Source organism: Gorilla gorilla, chromosome 1 (assembly GCF_029281585.2).
Source record: "Gorilla gorilla gorilla isolate KB3781 chromosome 1, NHGRI_mGorGor1-v2.1_pri, whole genome shotgun sequence".
Lineage (NCBI taxonomy): Eukaryota > Metazoa > Chordata > Mammalia > Primates > Hominidae > Gorilla > Gorilla gorilla.
In genome coordinates, this window is record NC_073224.2 from 228,773,725 (window position 1) to 228,791,986 (window position 18,262).

An 18,262-nucleotide genomic window follows, 5' to 3' on the forward strand; every position below is an offset into this window, starting at 1 on the left:
TTTCAAGTCTTGCTAGAAGAGAAAACACTCTACATTCTAAATTGTGTGTCAGCAAATGAGAGCCTGTGAGCCCAGACCACCACCTCCCTCCTGGTTTTACACGGCCTGAGAACTAAGACTGGCTTTTACGTTCTTAAATGCACACATGTAAATAGTTACATAAACATCTACATAAGAGCTTCCATTCTGATTCTTGGCCCACAAAGCCTTAAATATTTACTATCTGGCTGTTGACACAAAAAGCTTGCTAATTTTGACAAAAGCAAATTCCACAAACTAAATTCCAAATCCCAAAACTGAAGAGTGTGTTTGTCAGGTATCTGAATGGTAACATACGAACAGTGTCTGCATTTAAAAACAGCCCATCAACAAAAAGTGCAGACATCAGCTGTTTGAGGCTGGGCCCTGCAGTCCAAATCTAATAACTGAAATACATCATGCTTCTTGTCGTCTCTGCCCTTTGAGTATTTGAAGGATACAAGTTGGACCCTTCTTACCTCCAGCCACACTGAACAGCACTCCAAGGACCTTGCAGAGCAGGGTCCGGAGACGGACGATTCCTGGCACCTTCACGCCATTCAGATAGCATTTGACCTCGGGTATCCCGGAACCTGCTGCCACCGGCTGAAGGAGGAGAGCAGGCACACCCATAACTCAAAATCCATTGGTTCTCTGGCTTACCCTCAACAATCTGGGCAGCGGAAGAGGGAGAGCTGGCCACCTTCATTAGCAGCATGAGCGTCACCTGGAGGGCTTGCTAAACCACAGCTTCTGGGCCTGACTCCAGAGGATCTGACTCAGGAGGTCTGAGGGGCAATGGGAGGACTTGCACTTTTTTTTCTTTTTTTTTTTGGAGATAGAGTTTCACTCTTGTTGCCCAGGCTGGAGTGCAATGGCACAATCTCCACTCATTGCAACCTCCGCCTTCTGGGTTCCAGCAATTCCCCTGCCTCAGTCGCCCGAGTAGCTGGGATTACAAGCATGCGCCACCACGCCCGGCTAATTTTGTATTTTTACTAGAAACGGGGTTTCTCCACACTGGTCAGAATGGTCTCGAACTCCTGACCTTAGGTGATCTGCCCGCCTTGGCCTCCCAAAGTGGCCAGACTTGCACTTTTTAAAGAAAAATAATTTCCACTTTTATTTTAGGTTCAGGGATTGCATGTACAGGTATGTTACGAGGGTATATTACATGATGCTGAGGTTTGGGACATGAATGATCCTGTCACCCAGGCAGTGCGCATGGCACCCAACAGTTTTGTTTTCAGCCCTTTCCCCCTTTTTTCCTCCCCCCAGAATCTGCACAAGTTCCCTGTGAATGAGCATCACCTGGGAAGCCTTTCTTCTTTAATCTCACCAGAGGTGAAACCTTTACCTTTAGTGAGCAAGAGGCCACTTTCTGCAGGAATCTGCATTCTCAGTTTCCTGACATTCTGGAAGGAGGTGGGGAAAAGGAGTGCGGGACTCTAAAACCTCCTAAGCGAGCAGGTGAATCCAAACCACCTCACCTCAATGAGAACAAGGAGGCTTGCCAGGAAGACAAAGGTGAGGTTAAAACCCAGGAGTTCAAGGAGAGACAGAGCGAGGCAGCCTTTCTGGCTGCACTCCTCCACCGCTGCGGAAACTGGGTTAAGGAAACTGTTCATTAGCAGAGGGGTGTCCCCGTCATCACTTGAGAGGGTGCAGCTGCTTCTCCTTTGGATCATGCTGGCTGCTGAGTGCACTTTTTCTCCATATATAAAAATTTTTTAAAAACTGCCTGAGATGACTGGGTGCAATGGCTCATGCCTGTAATCCCAACACTTTGGGAGGCGGAGGCAGGAGGATCACTTGAGCCTAAGAGTTGGAGGCCAGCCTGGGCAATGTAGTGAGACCATGTCGCTACAAAAAGTACAAAAGGTATTTGCCTATGGTCCCAGCTACTCAAGAAGCTGAGGTGGGAGGATCGCTTGAGCCTGGGAGGCTGAGGCTGCAGTGAGCTGTCATTGCACCACTGCATTCCAGCCTAGGCAACAGTGTGAGGCCTCATCTCTTAAAAAAAAAAAAAAAAATGTTTGAGATGCCTTTGACATTAGGAAATACTTCAAACATTACAAAAAGTAACGAATACCCATACCCTCACAACTGTAGCTTTAACAAATCTCAACAATATGCCATATATGCTCCAGGTATTTTTAAAAAAGAAAACATTCAGTACCATTTTAAGAAACAAAACCAAAAAAAAAAAAAAACAGTTTTCCTTCCTCTCTCCCCTGGGAGAAACCACTAACCTGAAATTATTGTGTGTATTTCAAAAGTGTCCACACTGTTGTACACGGCACTTGTATATTCTGTAACTTGCTCTTTTTTTCTCAACATTAAGTCTTTGAGAATTAGCCATGTTGATACACACAACTCTGTGGTTCGTTCACTTTCACTTCTGTCTAAAATTTTTATTTTACAATCTACAGAAATGACATGATGTCTAAAATGATATCATATGAATGTACCATTTTTCCATTCTCCCATTTGGTGACTCCAGCTTTTTGCTATCATAAAGCTATAATTACCACCTTTGTACATGTCTACAGTTCAAATTTCTAAGAGGAATGTATGAGTCACAGGAATGTGCACCTTCCTTTTTCCAGAGGTTTACCGGCCAGTTTTTCTCTTTTGAGAATTCCAGTTCACATCCTTTGCTCGTTTTCCTTCTATTGGACCATCTGTTGTTTTCTGATTGAGTTGCAGGAGTTCTTCCTGTATTATTTGTTCTGAATCAGAGTCTCACTCTGTCACCCAGGCTGGAGTACAGTGTTGCAATCTCGGCTCACTGCAACCTCCGCCTCCTGGGTTCAAGTGATTCTCCTGCCTCTGCCTCCCAAGTATCTGGACTAAAGGTGCACACCACCACACTCAGCTCAATTTGTATTTTTAGTAGAGACAGGGTTTCACCATGCTGGCCAGGCTGGTCTTGAACTCCTGACCTCAAGTGATCCGCCTGCCTCGGCCTCCCAAAGTGCTGGGATTACAGGCGTCAGCCACTGCGCCCAGCCTCTTCCTGTATTCTGGATACTAATTATCTGCCTCTTAAATGCATAGTGAATAACCTCTCTCAGGCTGTGGACTTGTTTTCACTTTATTTATGGTGTTTTATTGTTGTTATTTGGAGTTTTTGTCTTTATAAATACAATATGTACTTTGATGTGGTCAAATTTATTGATTTTGTCTTTTTTTTTTTTTTTTTTTTGAGACAGTTTTGCTCTCGTTGCCCAGGCTGGAGTGCAGTGGCGTGATCTCGGCTCTCGGCTCACTGCAGCCTCTGTCTCCCGGGTTCAAGCGATTCTCCCACCTCAGCCTTCCAAGTAGCTGGGATTACACGCACCCGCCACCATGCCCAGCTAATTTTTTGTACTTTTAGTAGAGATGGGGTTTTGTCATGTTAGCCAGGCTGGTCTTGAACTCCTGACCTCAGGTGATCTGCCTGCCTCGGCCTCCCAAAGTCCTGAGATTACAGGCATGAGCCACTGCACCCAGCCATTGATGTTTTTGTTTGTTTTTAAGACGGAGTCTTGCTCTGTCACCCAGGCTGGAGTGCAGTGGCACGATCTTGGCTCACTGCAAGCTCCGCCTCCCAGGTTCACGCCATTCTCCTGCCTCAGCCTCCCCAGCATCTGGGACTACAGGCACACACCGCCACGCCCGGCTAATTTTTTTTGTATTTTTAGTAGAGACGGGGTTTCACCGTGTTAGCCAGGATGGTCTCAATCTCCTGACCTTGTGATCCGCCTGCCTCTGCCTCCCAAAATGCTGGGATTACAGGCGTGAGCCACTGTGTCCAGCCCCATTGATGTTTTTTCTTATAGTCTGTGCCTTCTGGAGTTTTAAGAAATTATTCCCTACTCTTGACAACATATAGTCTCCCGAAGTTTTGTTTTGCATATTTACATCTTCATCTGGAATTTATCTTATTTATAGTACGAAATAGGAATATAACTATTTTTCCATATGGATCACCCATGTCCCAGCATCATTTTTTTAAAGACAGGGTCTTGCTATGCTGCCCAGGCACAATCATGGTGCATTACAGCCTCAAACTCCTGGGCTCACCTCCTAAGTAGCTGGGACTACAGAGATGTGTATCTTTTATTTATTAAATAACACAGCGTCTTTTATTAAATCATTCATCACTCCCTCACTGATTTGTAATATTAACTGTCATTCACCAAAGTTCCATGTATGTGGGGACCAGTTTCTGCTTCTCTATCATTTTCCACTGTCTAGGTATTCCTGCACCAATATGACCAATTTCAATGACTGTATCTTAAATTTTATGACTTTTTTTTTCCTAACTCCCCAAACTTGTTAATTTTATAAGACTTGATATCTGACAGGGTCAAGTCCACCTTCTTGTCATTTAGAACTATACTGACTGCTTTTGGCCCTTTACTCTTCTACACAAATTTACAAAGAATTTCTGAGTTCCACAACAAATTCTATTGGAATTTTGATTGGAACTACATTAAATTTACAGATTAGGGAGTACAGGCATCTCTGCGGCATCTGTAATCTTATCAACCACAAACATAGGTGTATGTCTTTGCTTATTAAAGTCCTTCTTTTGTGTCCTTCAGTGATCATTAAAAATATGAAAGCTGAATAGCTAATAAGCGGCCCTTCTATTACCATGCTTACTGTTAAACCCATTTCTATGTAAGAAAGAATCTTGGTGACCACTGAAGTCCACCAACACCAGGAACCGTGAAAAGGATACATGTCTGTACCACTCCGAACTTGAGCTGGGTGAAGAGTCGCACAAAAAAGTCCACAAAGAGACCCACCTGTGAAGAGCAAGAGATCTGTCACACAGCCTTATTTCCAAGTGTAGCACAAGTATAGTACAGGTGTGCTCCTCTTGAAGGCATCTCCTCCCCCACTGCACGTACGGAGGCTGCTCACCAGCCAGCAGTACATGAATGCACAGCAGAAAAGCGCAGGAGGAGATCCCTTCTCCAGCCCAGTCCCACTGCCCCTCCAAAGAACAAAGGCAGAGGGTACAGCTAAGTTGAGTGAAGCAACGGAAAACAAAGAGGGAAGCAGGTGCAGAAAAAGATATGAGACCAAGAAAGACTACTGACACAGGGGTGTCTACTCTTTTGGCTTCCCTGGACCACACTGGAAGAAGAATTGTCTTTGGCCGCACATAAAATACACTAACGATAGCTGATGAGCTAAGAAAAGAAAAACTCAGAAAAATCTCATAAATGTTTTTAAAAGGTGTATGAATCTGTGTTGGGCCATGGGTTGGACAAGCTTGCTTTAAAACACAACATTCATTTAGGTGTATGTGCTTTTTGCATGTTCCTTATTAGCAGGTTCTATTTTTTAAGTCATTATTTTGACTTGAAATCATCTTTTTTTGAGATGGGGTCTTGCTATATTGCCTAGGCTGGCCTTGAACTCCAGGGTTTAAGAGATCCTCCTGCCTCAGCCTCCCAAGTAGCTGGGATTACAGGCACACCCCACTGTGCCAGGCTTGACTTATAACCATCTTATAGTCCATAGTTACTCTGGGTAGAGAAAACAACCAAATTCCAGTATTCCACTCTCCAAAGTGCTCAGGGCTTAAAGGAGAACTATAAAGACTTCTAATTTTATGGATTCAGGATCAAAGCTTCTTGCCTTTAACTCTGGCCTTCCCTCAAGCCAATGCCTGGAGGCTTTTTGATACTGAAGCCATAAAGTGGCCACACATCAATGGACAAGAGTTGGGAGTGCTATGTCATAAAGGCAGGTGTGCCTTCCTAAAATACAAACGTAGGAGGTAAAGTTGCTTCAGCTTGAGTAACACTTATCTGAAATGCTTGGGACCAGAAGTGTTTTGGATTTCAGATTTTTTTTTCGAATATCTACATTATACTGATTAAACATCCCAAATCCAAAAATTTGAAATCCAAAATCTGAATGCGCCAATGAGTATTTCCTCTGAGCATCGTGTCAGCATTCAAAAAGTTTTGGATTTTGGAGCATTTTGGATTTTCTGACAAGGAACACTCAACCTATAGTACTGACAAGTGGCAGCTCCAAAGAGTTTGATATAAAAGTAGCACAAACACTAACAACTAGAGGCCTAAGGACTATGCTTATTATAGAGAAATTTGCAACCAGAAACATATATAGCAAAATAAATACCCTGAGATTTCTTTTTTTTTTTTTTAATTTTTAAGGAGACAGGGTCTCCCTACGTTGCCCAAGCTGGTCTCAAACTCCTGGGCTCAAGCAGTCCTCCTGTCTCGGCCTCTCAAAATGCTGGGATTACAGGTGTGAGCCACCGTCCCTGGCCCAACACCCTGAGATTTAAATAAAACAATAAATCAACCCAAGTTTCCCCAAAATGGTATCCATCAGAATATCACTGAAGAGGGTTTCTGAATGCCATCAGTCTTACCTAGTAAGATGTTCCTTTACTTGTGGATTTACTATAGTAAAAATTTGATGCATGCCATGAAAATAAAAATTGTGGTTGGCCCCTGTGGCTATATTATACCGAACACGTGTACATTTTCTAGGCATATCATGTCAAATTAAGTAGGAGGCTTGTGGCCAGTTCAAGATAAAGGTGGTCAACAGGCTGTTACTGAGGACAGATACCCTATCCCAACACTGTACTGACCGGAATCAGATTTGACATGGATCTTTTTGACTGATGCTGATTTTTCCAGCTTCTCTTCTTCATATTTAACAATGTGAAGTCAGCAGTTTTGGTTCCAGACTTTTTGCTATCCTCATCTTTGGCCATGTTTCCAATCTTGCCCTGTCTTTGATTCACCTGTGAAGTTGCTGCCTCCACCAACTCTGTTCATACGGGCATATCCCTTCACTCACAGCTGCTGGCTCTATCTTCTAGATAACATTAACGACGTACGGGGAGGAGCCCAGGATAGCACCATAAACTCCCTGCATGAGATCAATAGCTATGGTGTGCCACCCTGTTCACTGGCATGCTGTGCTAAATGAAGGGCATGATGTTCACAGTTCCGTACCCACGACTTTGCTTTTTCCCTAAAGAGCGATCTCATGCCTGCCTAGAGTCCTAACCACTCGGGAGGCTGAGGTAGGAGGATCACACAAGCCCAGGAGGTCGAGGCTGCAGTGAACTATGATTACGCCACTGTGCTCCAGCCAGGGTGACAAAGCGAGACCGTCTCTGTTTAAATTAAAAGAAAAAAAAAGTAACTTTAACATCCATTATTTACTCTACCCAATGCATTATCTACCCATTAGGGAGACATCTAGTTTACTAGGTAGATTATAGATTATGATCCATAATCATATCATAAAAGGTAAGTCCTGCCCAAACCTTTGAGCGCTTCAAGAGCACCATCGTCATGTGTCTCGCTTTCATTTCACAAAGCAAAAGCAGGGGAAGTGTGAAAAACTGTGCCAGGATTATTCATTTAAAAAAAAAAAGGGAAAAAAGAAAAGGCACTCTTGATTATAATGACAAGTGTTATCGCATTATAATGTTATAAATGTTATAATGACAAATGACAATGTTATTCACCAGGCCAGGGCTTTCCCTGTAAGCCCCTCCAGCCCTATGGCCCACCATCCCTCCAGGTCCTGCCTCCTCACCAGGCCAGTGCAGACTCCAATGGCAAACACCACCATCCACTTCACCGCCTCATACCTTCGACCTTTCTGTTCACACAGGAAAAGAATGATTCAGTTTACAGGGTTATGGTGGCAGAGGGGAAGAAACATATCTTGGCCAACCAGTTTTAAGCTAAATTCCACGTGGAGAGCAGGCACAGTAAAGATGATGTTGGGATTTCAGGTGCTTTACAGCACAAAAATGATTGACTCTTAAGAGGCTGGGCAAGGTGCACTGACAGGAGGAACTCTGGTTGGCAGGATAAAGGCCTAGGGAATAAATGCCAACATAGGCCTACCTTGCAGATAGCATGGGTTTGGTTCCAGACCACCACAATAAAGCAAATATCACAATAAAGTGAGTCACACGAGTGTTTTGGTTTCCCAATGCATATAAAAGTGATGTTTACACTATACTGCGGTCTATAAAGTGTGTAATAGCATTATGCCTACAAAAATGTACCTAACTTAATTAAAAAATACTTTATGGCTAAAAAATGCAAACAAAATGCATGCTATTGGAAAAATGGCACCTTGCTCAACACAGGGTTGCCACCAACCTCCAGTTTGTAAAATCTGCAGTATCTGCGAGATGAAATAAAGCAAAGCGCATAAAGTGAGGTCTGCCTGTATCGCATGAAAAGGTTCAAAAAACAAGGTGTAAAGATGTTTACTGGGGCCTTTAGAAGAGAAAAAAAATGCCATGTTAAGACTGATTTGATCCCCAGAGATGAAGAATTGTAAGACCCACCTTATTATCCATGGTCTCCAAAACTTCCAGGTAAGGGTCATTGATACAGCGATCATAATCCAAACTCTGAAAAGAGGCAAAGTTGAGTCAAAAGGTCACGTCAGGTGAGAAGACCTGCAAAGGGACAAACCTCTGGGTTCCTGCTACTCAACGTGTGGATGGGCAGAGCAGTGGTAGCTGCAGCACCCAGGAGGAGCTGGTTCAAAATGCAGAATCTGGCTGGGTGCGGTGGCTCATGCCTATAATCCCAGCACTTTGGGAGGTCAAGGCAGGTGGATCACCTGAGGTCAGGAGTTCAAGACCAGTCTAGCCAACATGGTGAAACCCTGTCTCTACTAAAAATACAAAATTAGCCGGGCATGGTGGCGCGCACCTGTAGTCCCAGCTACTTTGGAGGCTGAGGCCGGAGAATCACTGGAACCTGGGAGGTGGAGGTTGCGGTGAGCCGAGATCGCACCACTGCACTCCAGCCTGGGTGACACAGCGAGACTCCCGTTTCAAAAACAAACACAAAAACAAAATGCAGAATCTTAGACTCCTGCAGCCCTGCAGCCCCAGATGACTCAGATGCACATTAAAATTTGAGTGGTGTTGCTTTAGGTTCATACTTCATGCTTTAGGAGAAGTTTTAAATCACCTATTTTTAAACTTCCTGTTTTGGCAAAATATTTAAAGACCTTCAGCTATCATCAGCCTTATGAAACTTACTCCATTAGATATGAACAAAAGTTTCAGTTAGCCAGAACCAAATTAATTTAGAATGTCAATTAGTTACAATTATCTTTTGTAGTTAGTGTCTATGGAAATGAGGTTAGTCACAAGACAAACTAATATGGAAAGTATTTTTAAAAGCAACTTCCACTTTTTTTTTTTTTTTTTTTTTGAGACGGAGTCCCACTCTGTCGCCCAGGCTGGAGTGCAGTGGTGCAATCTCAGCTCACTGCAAGCTCCGCCTCTCGGGTTCACACCATTCTCCTGCCTCAGCCTCCTGAGTAGCTGGGACTACAGGCGCCCGCCAACACGCCCGGCTAATTTTTTTGTATTTTTAGTAGAGACAGGATTTCACCGTGTTAGCCAGGATGGTCTCGATCTCCTGACCTCGTGATCCGCCCTCCTCGGCCTCCCAAAGTGCTGGGATTACAGGCGTGAGCCACTGCGCCTGGCCAACTTCCACTTTATGTTAGGAAGAGGCACAGATTCAGCTTGGCTCTCGGCTCCTAAAACTTCTACATCTGAGCAGCATCCTTTACAACATGCATCACAAAACACAGAAATCCTGCAAGCAACTTGCCGGTATGCCACAGACATTTAGAGAAACAATTCAAAGGAAATCATTTTAGTTGTCTTGTTAGAGAAGCAGCAGTCTGGGCTGGGCGCAGTGGCTCACACCTGTAATCCCAGCACTTTGGGAGGCTGAGGCAGGAGGATCACTTGAGGCCAGAAGTTCGAGACCAGCCTAGGCAAGATGGTGAAACCCCATCTCTACTAAAAATACAAGTTAGCTGGGAGTGGTGGAGCACGCCTGTAATCCCAGCTACTCAGGAGGCTAGGGCAGGAGAGCTGCTTGAACCTAGGAGGCGGAGGCTGCAGTGAGCCAAGATCATGCCACTGCACTCCAGCCTGGGCAACAAAGCGAGACACTCTCAAAAAAAAAAAAAAAAGACGCAGCAGTTTGGCAACAAAGAAAAATAATGGTCAGCCATCAGCTCTCCTTCCCACAACCTGTTCCTACCCACATCAGCTGGACATTGGCTGGGTGGCAGCCACACTCCCAGACAATAGTTTCACGTCAGCCAAACACATGTGATGAGTGACAATTTATTCTATCTATATGACTACCTATAGTCCAAATTCTTTTTTTATGAGTCCTGGAGTACCAACAAGTGACTGAGTAAATCAATTATACATCCAAATATAGTAGACTATACATCAATAAAATGATTACAGTTAAGTCTATATAGAAAGATATGGAAAATGTCCAAAAATTATTCAGCAAAAGAGCAAGATGCAATTAAAAAATAAAAATAAAGCAGGATGGAGAATTAAAAGTATAATATCCCTTTTTGATTAAACAAAATTAGGATTATTTGTATGTCAGCATTCATAATGGGAAAACATCCGTGAGGTAGTGCTTAAGGAGATATTTGTTTCTGGGTGTTGTCTGAAATTCTCATGGCACAAATGGTGTGCTTTTTTATATTTTAAAAAATGATCGGCTGGGCGTGATGGCTCACGTCTGTAATTCCAGCAGTTTGGGAGGCCGAGATAGGTGGATCACTTGAGGCCAAGAGTTTGAGACCAGCCCGGCCAACATGGCGAAACCCCGTCTCTACCAAAAATACACAAATTAGGTGGGTGTGGTGGCACACACTTGTAATCCCAACTACTAGGGTGGCTGAGGCAGGAGAATCGCTTGAACCCAGGAGGCAGAGGCTGCAGTGAGCCGAGATTGCGCCACTGCACTCCAGCCTAGGCGACAGAGTGAGACTCTGTCTCAAAAAAAAAAAAAAAAAATCTTTTTTACTGATCAGAAAAGAAACACAGTGAGGAAAACAGTACTTTTAGAAACTAGACTCATCCATAAGTGATTAAACATATATGCACATACGTATGTATCACAGCGGCCAAGAGGAAAAGCTTCCCCTTTCACTCTCTAAAGGTCTGCTGAAAGTGAACCGACAAAAGGCAGATTAATGGGAGCAAAGGCATCCACTTATTTAACATGCATTGCACAGGGGAACTGCAGAATGATTACCCAATAATGCCAGTGAGGTACAGACGCTTCTATACTCTTCTTCACAGGGGAAGGGGAGATGGGGATGTGGGAGGAAACAATTCTTAGTGGGGAATGAATGGATCTGGGAAGCAGATATCATCTTGTGAACGATTCTCTTTGGAAATTGTATGGGACGGTGAACAAACAACAGTTGGGACAGTTTGTCTGGGCTCTAGGTATGTTGTTTGGTCTTCAGTCTCCTCTGTAAGATGAGTTTTAACGTTCCCTGGTTAATGACATTTCAGGAAAGGGATCAAAGACAACTGTGTTCCTCTCTGGTAGGTCCAGTTTCTAGGTAGATAAGGGAACGGCAGAGAAGAGCCTCATCCTGTGCTTTGGGAGAGACAAAGTGTGAGGGTGGAGAGTTCAGCATATCAAAGCACCATATTTCCAGGTATCATTTTCTGAGCCCCAACAATACACACACACACACACACACACACACACACACACACACACACACACACACACAAACATACTTTGTCTTTTTTCTTTTTTTTGAGCCGGGGTATCTTTTGTTTGCTAATGAGATGAGTGGCGGCTGGGGGCCCTTAGATGGCTTCAGGAAAGGGGCTGGTCACCAGAAAGACCAAGGCAGGATTAGCGAGGTGGGACACCCATCCCTCCAGGGAGGAGACCGAAGCTGAAGGTTAAGCTGATCACCAAGGGCTGGTGATGTAATCAATCATGACTGCATAAAAAAGCTTCCATAAAACTCCAAAATGACAAGGTTCAGAGAGCTTCCAGACAGCTGACCGTTTGGAGGTTCCTGGAGGGTAGCGTGCCTGGAGAGGGCATGGAAGCTCCGTGCCCCCTCCCACGTTCCTTGAATCTCTCCATCTGGCTGTTCTTCTGTATCCTTTATGATATCCTTTATTAATAAACTAGCAAATGTAAGTAGCATTTCTGTGTTTTCTGACCCGCTCTAGCAAATTAACCAAACTCAAGGAGGGAGTCCTGTGTTGAACCTTCAATTCACTGCCAGCTGCTGAGAAATGCAGGTGACAACCTACTACTTTTTTTTTTTGAGATGGGGTCTTTCTCTGTCACCCAGCATGGAGTGCAGTGGCATAATCTCGGTTCACTGCAACCTCCAACTCCTGGGCTTAAGCCATCCTCCCACCTCAGCCTCCTGAGTAGTGGGGAAACAACCTCCACATATCGGTGTTAGCAGTGTTGCGTGAGTGGTGCCTGAGAGCAGAGGAGAAACAATATTCTTGCCTTCATCCAAAATATGTATGGAAATTACTGGTAAATTACTTCATTGATGGTTCCATCTAATAATGATATGGTTCCGTAAACATTTAGAAGGTTTTTAGATATCTAGAATAGGCAAATAGACAGAAAGGAGATCAGTGGTTGCCTGGAGTCAGGGGCAAGGAGAACAGGCAGTGGCTGCTAATGAGTGCAGGATTTCCTCTCGGGTGATGAAAATATTCTAAAATTGACTGTAGGAATTAGCTGGGTGCGGTGGCTCACATCTGTAATTCCAGCACTTTGGGAGGCCGAGACAGGCGGATCACCCGAGGCCAGGAGTTCAAGACCAGCCTGACCAACATGGAGAAACCTCGTCTCTACTAAAAATACAAAATTAGCCGGGTGTGGTGGCAGGCGCCTGTAATCCCAGCTACTTGGGAGGCTGAGGCAGGAGAATCGCTTGTACCCGGGAGGCAGAGGTTGCAGTGAGCTGAGATCACAACATTGCACTCTTGCCTGGGCAACAAGAGCGAAACTCCGTCTCAAAAAAAAAAAAAAAAAAAAAAATTGACTGTAGGAATGGTTGTACAACTCTGTGAATATACTAATTTTTAAAACCCCATTGAATTGTACACTCTACATGGGTGAACTGAATAGTATGCCAATTATAGTGCAATAAAACTGCTAGGAAGGGCATTTAGAAACAACCGCGACACTAGAACACCAGAATCCCTTTTTTTTTAGTCAGGGTCTCGCTCTGTCACCCAGGCTGGAGTGCAGTGGCGTGATCACAGCTCTCTGCAACCTCCGTCTCCTGGGCTCAAGCAATTCACCTGCTTCGATCTCCTGAGTAGGTGGGACCACAGGTTAGCCACCACACCTGGTTAATTTTTTTGTATTTGTTGTTGAGATGGAGTCTCGCCATGTTGCCCAGGCTGGTATGAAGTCCTGGGCTCAAGTGATCCACCTGCCTCAGCCTCCTAAAGTGTGAGGGTAACAGGTGTGGGCCACTGCACCCGGCCCCCTGCTAATTTTTAACAAATTTTTTTGAAGGAACAAAGTCTCACTTTATTGCCCAGGATGGTCTTGAACTCCTGGCTTTAAGTGATCCTCCTGCCTTGGCCTCCCAAAGTGCTGAGCATATAGGCGTGAGCCACTGTGCCATGCCTTTCTTTTCTTTTTTAAATAAATTAGTTGAGTTTGGCACTTTGTAAATATGTACCAATGGAATATATGAGCTATTATTAAAACCAGATACTGTTACTTCTCCTTTGCTATGACTAACTTTTTATTTCTGCAGTATATGTTGCTCTTTGGTTTAGGGGACTAACAACTTTTTTAAAAAATAAAATGTTATCTGTGTCTTGCAGGGCTGTTACAGGGGGTTACGAGCAAAATGGCACCTGGCCGGGAGGGAGGTGCGGGCTGAACCAGCCCCAATTCAACCAGGAAGGGGCATCTTAGTGTTCACACCAAAACCACCTTCAACTGGTTGTGAGCTAGGGGTGCTGCTATGGCCAGTGGGGGAGGCCTTTAATTCTAAGTCTTACGTTCTGAGTGTGCCTCCTTCTAATTCGAAGGTACAATATAGACTGTGTGACCTGCATGAAAACATTCCTGTTTGTAATGTCACATCTCACAGAAAGTTACCATTTTTCAAACCACCTATAATGAGAATGGATGTCAAAATGGGATTCTAACATTTTGTAAGACCCCAAATTTATCAAATAAAGAGTCAAATATGTGCAATGAACTCTTCCTGAGACAGGAAGAAGGGGCACTTTTTAGAAAGATATTCAACAGAAGGGTTTTCTAGTTGACTGACTATCAAGATAGAGAAAACCCTATAACCCCATTCATTAAAATATGACTATTAACACCTTACTAAATATCCTTCTACATCCTTACCCCCGTTTTTATACACATGCTTTTCACACGTGTTTTAAATAACAAAAATGAGATTCCACTAAATCAACTATTTTAACCTGTCCCACTCACTCCCCTCTTTATTATACTTTTTGTGTCAAGTTGATTTATTTATTGAATAAATAAAATCCAGACTTTTCTGTTTAAGTGCCTGAATGAATTTGTTCTTACACAAAGCAAGTGCTCTCAAGAAGCTCATTCTTGAAGATGGTTGAGAAATATGAATGACTAACATGAAAATAACATTAACCCATGAAATGTACATGAATATGGCCACGCACGGTGGCTCACGCTTGTAATCCTAGTACTTTGGGAGGCTGAGGTGGGTGGATCACCTGAGGTCAGGAGTTCAAGACCAGCCTGACCAACATGGTGAAACCCCATCTCTACTAAAAATACAAAAATTAGCCAGGCATGGTGGTGTATGCATGTAGTCCCAGCTACTTGGGAGGCTGAGGTAGGAGAACAGCTTGAACTCAGAGGCGGGGGTGGAGGTTGCAGCGAGCCGAGACCGTACCACTGCATTCCAACCTGGGCGACAGAGTGAGACTCTGTCTCAAACAATGACAACAACAACAAAAATTTACATGAATATGCATATCAGCTGAAGGCAAGCACATCACAAATGTAAGTACAATTTAGTAGAAGGGGTGAGGGAGCCTGGGTGTCAATGGGGAAGTCTTGGTGAGCTCCTAGAAGTAGGATGAAGGCTGTGAGACAGTCTCAGTCCTGGTGATACAGTCAGGATGATGTAACAGGGTTCAGTGAGGGAGTGCAAGGTGACAGAACAATATGGAGTATCTTATAGTAATTCCTGCAAACTTCTCAACTACGTACAAGAAAACAAATACTTACGAAACAGAAGAAAATGGCCAGGTATAGTGGCTCATACCTGTAATCCCAGCACTTTGGGAGACCGAAGCAGTATCACCTGAGGTCAGGAGTTCGAGACCAGCCTGGCCAACATGGTGAAACCCTATCTCTACTAAAAATACAAAAATTAGCCGGGCGTGGTGGTGGGCACCTGTAATCCCATCTACTCGGGAGGCTGGAGCAGAAGAACCGCTTGAACCTAGGGTGGGGTGGAGGTTGCAGTGAGCTGAGATCGAGCCATTGCACTCCAACCTGGGCACTAAGAGTGAGACTCCATCTCAAATTTAAAAAAAAGAAAAAAAAAAGAAATAGAAGAAAACACAGCAGTGGATACAGTGCTTTTTGGTTCATTCAAAGCAGTCCCATCAGAGTAGCATATTAAACTATACAAACAGCTCCAAATGGCAAAATCTAGACAGTAGAAAATCCCAGGGTCCTAATTATGTTGTCGAATAACTTACAAAAAAAAAAAAAAGATGAAGGAAGAAGCTACAGATTAAAAGAGATTTAACAGATTTATCAAACAAATAAAAAACGACCTTTTTTGGAACCTAATTCAAATAAAGTTAAAATACATATGACATTTACAAGAAAACTGGAAAATCTGGACAGTAGATATTTGATATCAAGAAATTCCTAATTTTTTAGATGTGGTAATAGTATTGGGTTATGCTTTTTAAAAGTCCTTATCCATTAGAGATGCATATAGAATTATGGGTGAAATAATATGATGTACAGAATTTCTTTCAAAATAACATGGGAAGGGCGGCCAGGTATGGTAGATCATGACTGTAATCCCAGAACTTTGGGAGGCTGACATGGGAGGATCGCTGGTGTCAAGGAGTTCGAGAACAACCTGGGCAACATAGGGAGACTGTCTTTACTTTAAAACACACACACACACACACACACACACACAAACACACACACACACAATAAAAAATAATAATAATATGAGAAAGGAGAAGTGGATAACGAAAGCACAGACAAAAGAAGACTGGGCTTGAGCTAAATCACTGTGGAAGCTGTGTGATGAGGACAAGGGGTTTCAACAGAATATTCTGTTTTTGCATATAGTTGAAATCCTTCATAATAAAAGTTAAACAAAAAAGTGCTACAAATCCCAACGTTGACACTAAATTCTACAGCATGAAGAATTTATAGAAGAGTGAGACTCTGTCAAAAAAAAGAAAAGGTTGTGGAAAATTACCTAATGATACAAAAAGTATAATAAAGGGGGTGAGTGGGACAGGTTAAAATAGATGATTTAGTGGAATCTCATTTTTGTTACTTAAAAAAAGCATGTATCATGTATATAAAAGCATGGGTAAGGATGTAGAAAGATACTTAGTAAGGTGTTAACAGTCATCTTTTAATGAATGGAGTTATAGGTTTTTCTCTACCTTCTTTATACCGTTTAAGAATTTAATGATAAAAAGTCACGCATGTTGTTTCACCCCAGCGGTGTTGGCTTTACTAAAAACACATACTCTAAGAATCCCATACATGAAAGTTGGAACTTAATCAAGAACATGTCAGAGAGAAGCTGCTTGAGCAAGAAAATATCTGAAAAGCAAGCTCTCCTAGAAGAGAAGCAAGGCCTCCTTAACAGTTTATGAGCACACACCTGTTAGGGGCACATACTGCCTGCCAGTGCCTTTCACTCTAAGTCTCTCTGTAAGCTGTAAAAGCAAACAGTTTAACGGCAAATACATACTCTATCCAGGTTAAGGTGCCACAGATTTATAAACGTGTAAGAACACCAGACCTTGTTCTGAGGTTAAGGTGAGAAAAGGGCTTGCTAAACAGTCTCTTTCCTAGAAGGAAGTTCTCTTACCCACTCACTCCCTGGGACAGAAGGTCAAAGAGCATCTCTGGTTGGAATCACAATGCTTCGGCCTGAAGTGACCAGGCCACTCACTACTTTAGTTGCCCAAGCAGTATCAAAGGAGCTCACCTCATAGTCTTTCCTTGGAAGAATCTCATCCTCCTCCTCCTGTGTTTCTCCAAGGATGGTCTAGAAAAACAGATCCGCAGAGGGAGCCTTTTTTAGTGGTTAGGAGTGGAAGGAGGCAGAAGTATTTACTGAAATCAGTGGCTAGCTTCTAAATCATCTGGAGCCATTATCAAATAGGAACCAGCCCTCAAAAAAAACCTTTCGGGGGTGAGGGACCATGTGGGTGAGGATCTACAGCCATCAGCTGAGCTCTTCATTTCCACTGATAGTCTCCAAATAACCACCCTCCTCTTCGGGACACCTCAAAGATGTCCAACGCCAGCTGAAGAGGGGGGTAAAAATGCAGGTTCCATTTGACAGTGTGACGTATCTGAAATCAGAAAGGACTTGTCAACTCTGGGAACACAACTCAAGTTTTCCCAGGATGCTTTGCAGGGGGAAGCTGGACTGTCAGTGACCCAGAAAGGGTGAGGGATAGAGTGAGAAAGGACTGGAGAAGCTAAAACGGCAGCATGATAAGCACAAAGTCCTGTGAGGAAGCTCATTCTGAAAACGCTTGTTTCATTCCAAACTCTTTTCAGATGGAAATGAAAGGAAACATGGGTGGGATTTACTGGAGCTGGCCTGGATTCTCCCTCAGATTCCAGGAGGGGTTATGAGAAAAGACCCCAGACTTAGGCACGTGAAGCAGGGTAGACGCTTCGAGAGCCCGGGCTGCGGTCCCCAGGCCCCACCCGCTGCCACCTGCGGGCCCAGATTGGCCCGGCCCCACCCCCGGCAACGCCTCTCTCAGTCCCTTAGCAACCGCCCCCTCCCCAGGCCGACTCCGCCGGCTTCTTACCAGCTCCTCGGGGGTGCGGGTCTCACGCTCACCGCAGCAGCAGCACCACCTGCAGCAGCAGCACAGAGACCCCCTGCACCCCGCCATCTTCCTCCTTTACTGCCACTCTGGACCCCTCTACCAATCCCCTCCCAGCCAGGATCTGCGCCTCACGTGACTGGCCCCGGGACGGTCACGTGGCCCTCTCGAGCTCTGGGACTGAGACCGGGAGTGGCTGCAGACGGGTGGGGCGAGGACTCGCGTCACATGACGATAAAGGCACGGCCTCCAACGAGACCTGTGGGCACGGCCATGTTGGGGGCGGGGCTTCCG

At 44.2% G+C, this 18,262-nt stretch overlaps 1 protein-coding gene across 3 annotated transcripts in view; it reads right to left on the reverse strand.

Moving 5' to 3' along the window:
• CLCN6 (chloride voltage-gated channel 6) overlaps positions 1–18,247 on the reverse strand; it is a 39,926-nt gene extending 21,679 nt beyond the window's left edge. For all 3 annotated transcript variants that reach the window (XR_010132447.1, XR_002002937.3, XM_004024655.5), the window contains exons 1-7: positions 17,951–18,247; positions 17,110–17,169; positions 8,381–8,446; positions 7,612–7,677; positions 4,751–4,817; positions 1,509–1,615; positions 498–624 (exon numbers count right to left, since the gene is read on the reverse strand). Coding sequence is in view for 1 of the 3 variants with exons in the window: in XM_004024655.5 (XP_004024704.1) it covers positions 498–624; positions 1,509–1,615; positions 4,751–4,817; positions 7,612–7,677; positions 8,381–8,446; positions 17,110–17,169; positions 17,951–18,037 (580 nt within the window). In the remaining 2 variants the exon portion in view is untranslated. The remainder of the gene's footprint in view (positions 1–497; positions 625–1,508; positions 1,616–4,750; positions 4,818–7,611; positions 7,678–8,380; positions 8,447–17,109; positions 17,170–17,950) is intronic.
• Positions 18,248–18,262: the final 15 nt, after the last annotated feature.